This window comes from Oncorhynchus masou, chromosome 11 (assembly GCF_036934945.1).
Source record: "Oncorhynchus masou masou isolate Uvic2021 chromosome 11, UVic_Omas_1.1, whole genome shotgun sequence".
Classification (NCBI taxonomy): Eukaryota; Metazoa; Chordata; class Actinopteri; order Salmoniformes; family Salmonidae; genus Oncorhynchus; species Oncorhynchus masou.
The window spans coordinates 49,681,827-49,684,829 of NC_088222.1; the positions used below are offsets into that span (position 1 = coordinate 49,681,827).

At 38.5% G+C, this 3,003-nt stretch overlaps 1 protein-coding gene across 1 annotated transcript in view; it reads left to right on the plus strand.

Annotated features, from left to right (window-relative positions):
• The first annotated feature begins 1,062 nt into the window (after positions 1 to 1,062).
• Positions 1,063 to 3,003, plus strand: part of LOC135548796 (homeobox protein MSX-2-like) — a 4,655-nt gene continuing 2,714 nt past the window's right edge. The window contains exon 1 of the mRNA XM_064978719.1: positions 1,063 to 1,577. Within this exon, the coding sequence (XP_064834791.1) occupies positions 1,220 to 1,577 (358 nt within the window). The 5' untranslated portion in view covers positions 1,063 to 1,219. The remainder of the gene's footprint in view (positions 1,578 to 3,003) is intronic.

Genomic DNA, 3,003 nt, shown 5'->3' on the forward strand with positions numbered 1-3,003 from the left:
GTGACAAATCTGAGTCTCAGAATCACTTTCCAATAGCAGTTTTTACTAGTAGATTAATTCAAGACTGCTCTAAAAATTATCCCCCAAAAAATGTATGTGAGGGTATTCACACTTCTTCAAAGGTCATGCATATTTGATGAAGAATAACTAGGCCTACTTTGTTTAAAGCTAGAATGCTTAATTGAAACAATAACAAAGCTTTTTAATAAAAACGCTGAGACAAAGCTATGGATGCAAGGACTGACCATCCATGATATCAAAATTATAGTTTTAACCATGTTATGTGGCTTTAACGTGTTTTTTCTTTACATTTACATTGTTTACAAACAGTAAAATAAGCTTATATTTTGGGATCTTATGGGGTACAACATTCTTCAATAATCAATAGTTATATATAATTGATTCAAAAGTTTAAAAAAATTGATTCAGCAACTAAGGATTCTAGCTTTAAAGATGCACAGTGTAGAAATCGCTCCACCATTTCCTGGATGCTAACATTCTAATATTTCCCTTAACTTTAGTTTGTGACAAAACAAGCAAGAATAGTGTAGAGAGTCATTATACCATCTAAACTACTGTGAAATACATTATCTTTTCCATAATCACAAATATTGTATTTTCAGCTGTTTGAAACTTAAGAACAAGAAACATAGAAATATCATAAATAGAACATATTGCTTCCGCAACTTAGACTTGCTTTCAATGAGAATGACAGATTTACAACTAAAATTTCTGTGTGGATTTGTTGGGGTCGCCCAAAAAGTGACATATTGCAGCTTTAAGAGAGCATGATACAGACTAGGGCTGCAAGAAATCATTTTCCCACCAAATGTGTGTATCCTGAATTGAGGCACCAACAACGTTTTGCAATCAGGAAAAGGCATATCCCAATGGAGATTGTTAATTTGTGTTTATCTCTTCCATAATTATCTGCATGGGGCCTGTGTTTACATCTCTTGAGGTTAGGTTTGAAGTTATCCGTCACAGTAAATGCATGTGATATACTACATATATTTTAAACTCTTGTGTGAGAGACCAATCAATGACCAATCGCCTACATTTTGGCAGCGCTGCGATTGGCCGAAAGTTCCACTGGCGTCACGTGATTCTTTTACTCACCCCCACACTTGACAGATTGGGTCCTGATATCTGAACGCCACCTGTAGCTACGACTGTCAGTCAGTCTTGCCGAGTGCCATTGGGACATACTTTGGGGGAAATGTCTACCCATGTGAGTTTGAGGGATAGCATTTCATCGGAGGAGGACAGCCGACCGGAGCGGGAGAGCACGATGGATGACCGCAAAACTCAAGTGACTACACACCATCATCCCTTCAGTGTAGAGGCTATAATGTCGGGTAGAAAGACTCACAGTGAGTTTACAAGCAAACCCGACAATGTCTCTGTGGTTACATTTTCAAAGACTCAGAACTCTCCGTACCTGTGCAGAGAGACATACAGCCCCCCCGAGGGAATCCGAAAGCACTTTATTCCACCATCGCCCGTAAAGTCGGAGTCCTCCGAGCCGGATGACTGTGCTCCCTGGGTTATGAGCCCAAGATTCTCAGCGCAAACTCGTGAGTAACTTTTGGAGACTCACGTGAAAGAATTTAATTTAAATTAAGACATACAAATCTGCTTCTTTTAAGTAATTGGAACACATTTGGAATATGTATACACGTGTACTTCTTACCTCACTATTTATCATAACTGATTTAAAAAATATATATATCATATGGTATACTACAAATCAAATCGACCCATTTGAATTGGTTGGTATGTGCTGTCTCACAATATTGCATGGCTATACATTCAATTTATTTGACAGGGTGTCAACTAAAACGATTTTTGCAAGTAATAACTGTTATGTATATGCCTAATTAATTAGGCTATATCTGAATGCTTGTGTAGAAAAAAAAGTACGATCATTTAAGTCTTGACGTTCAATTTATTAAACAATATGTGAAAAAGAAGTATTAGGAAAAACAGGCCTGGGTCTTTACAACATTAGTTGAGTTAATAAATTAGTTAATAAATGGCTTACTGTGGGTCTATCATGAAACATAATCTTTCAATTTGTACTCTTTATTTGGGGTAATAAGATGTATTTCTATGTATCTTTATTGACATGTCAGGCAGGTCTTCAAACCCTTACATTGATTTGTGCGTTTTATTAGTATATCCACATACATTTTTGTAGTTTGTGTGTAATTCAAATCAAATTGTGTTTGTCACCACAGTGAAATGCTTACTTACAAGCGCTTAACCAACAATGCAGTTCAAGAAATAGAGTTAAGAAAATATTTACTAAATAAAATAAAACAAGAATTCTATTAAAAGTAACACAATAAAATAACAATACCGAAGTTATATACGGGGTACCGGGTCAATGTGGGGGGAACATGTTAGTCAAGGTAATTTGTACATGTAGGTAGGGGTAAAGTGACTATGCATAGATAATAAACAGTGAGTAGCATCAGTGTAAAACAAAGGGGGGTCAATGTAAATTGTCCGTGTGGCCATTTGATTATGGCTTGGGGGTCGAAGCTGTTAAGGAGCAGTCTATGAAGTCTATGACTTGGGCCAGAGAGAACAGTCTATGACTTGACTGGAGTCTTTGACATTTTTTGGGCCTTCCTCTGACACCGCCTAGTATATAGGTCCTGGATGGCAGGAAGCTCGGCCCCAGTGATGTACTGGGCCATACGCACTATCCTCTAGCGCCTTACGGTCAGATGCAGAGCAGTTGCCATACCAGGTGGTGATTTAACCGGTCAGGATGCACTTGATGGTGCAGTAGATAGAACTTTTTGAGGATCTGAGGACCCATGCCAAATCTTTACAGTCTCCTTAGGGGGAAAAAGTGTTGTCGTGCCCTGTTCATGACTGTCTTGGTGTATTTGGACCATGATAGTTTGTTGATGATGTGGACCGCAAAGCACTGTACCCGCTCCAGTACAGCCCTGTCGATGTGAATGGGGGCGTGTTCAGCCCTCCTTTTCC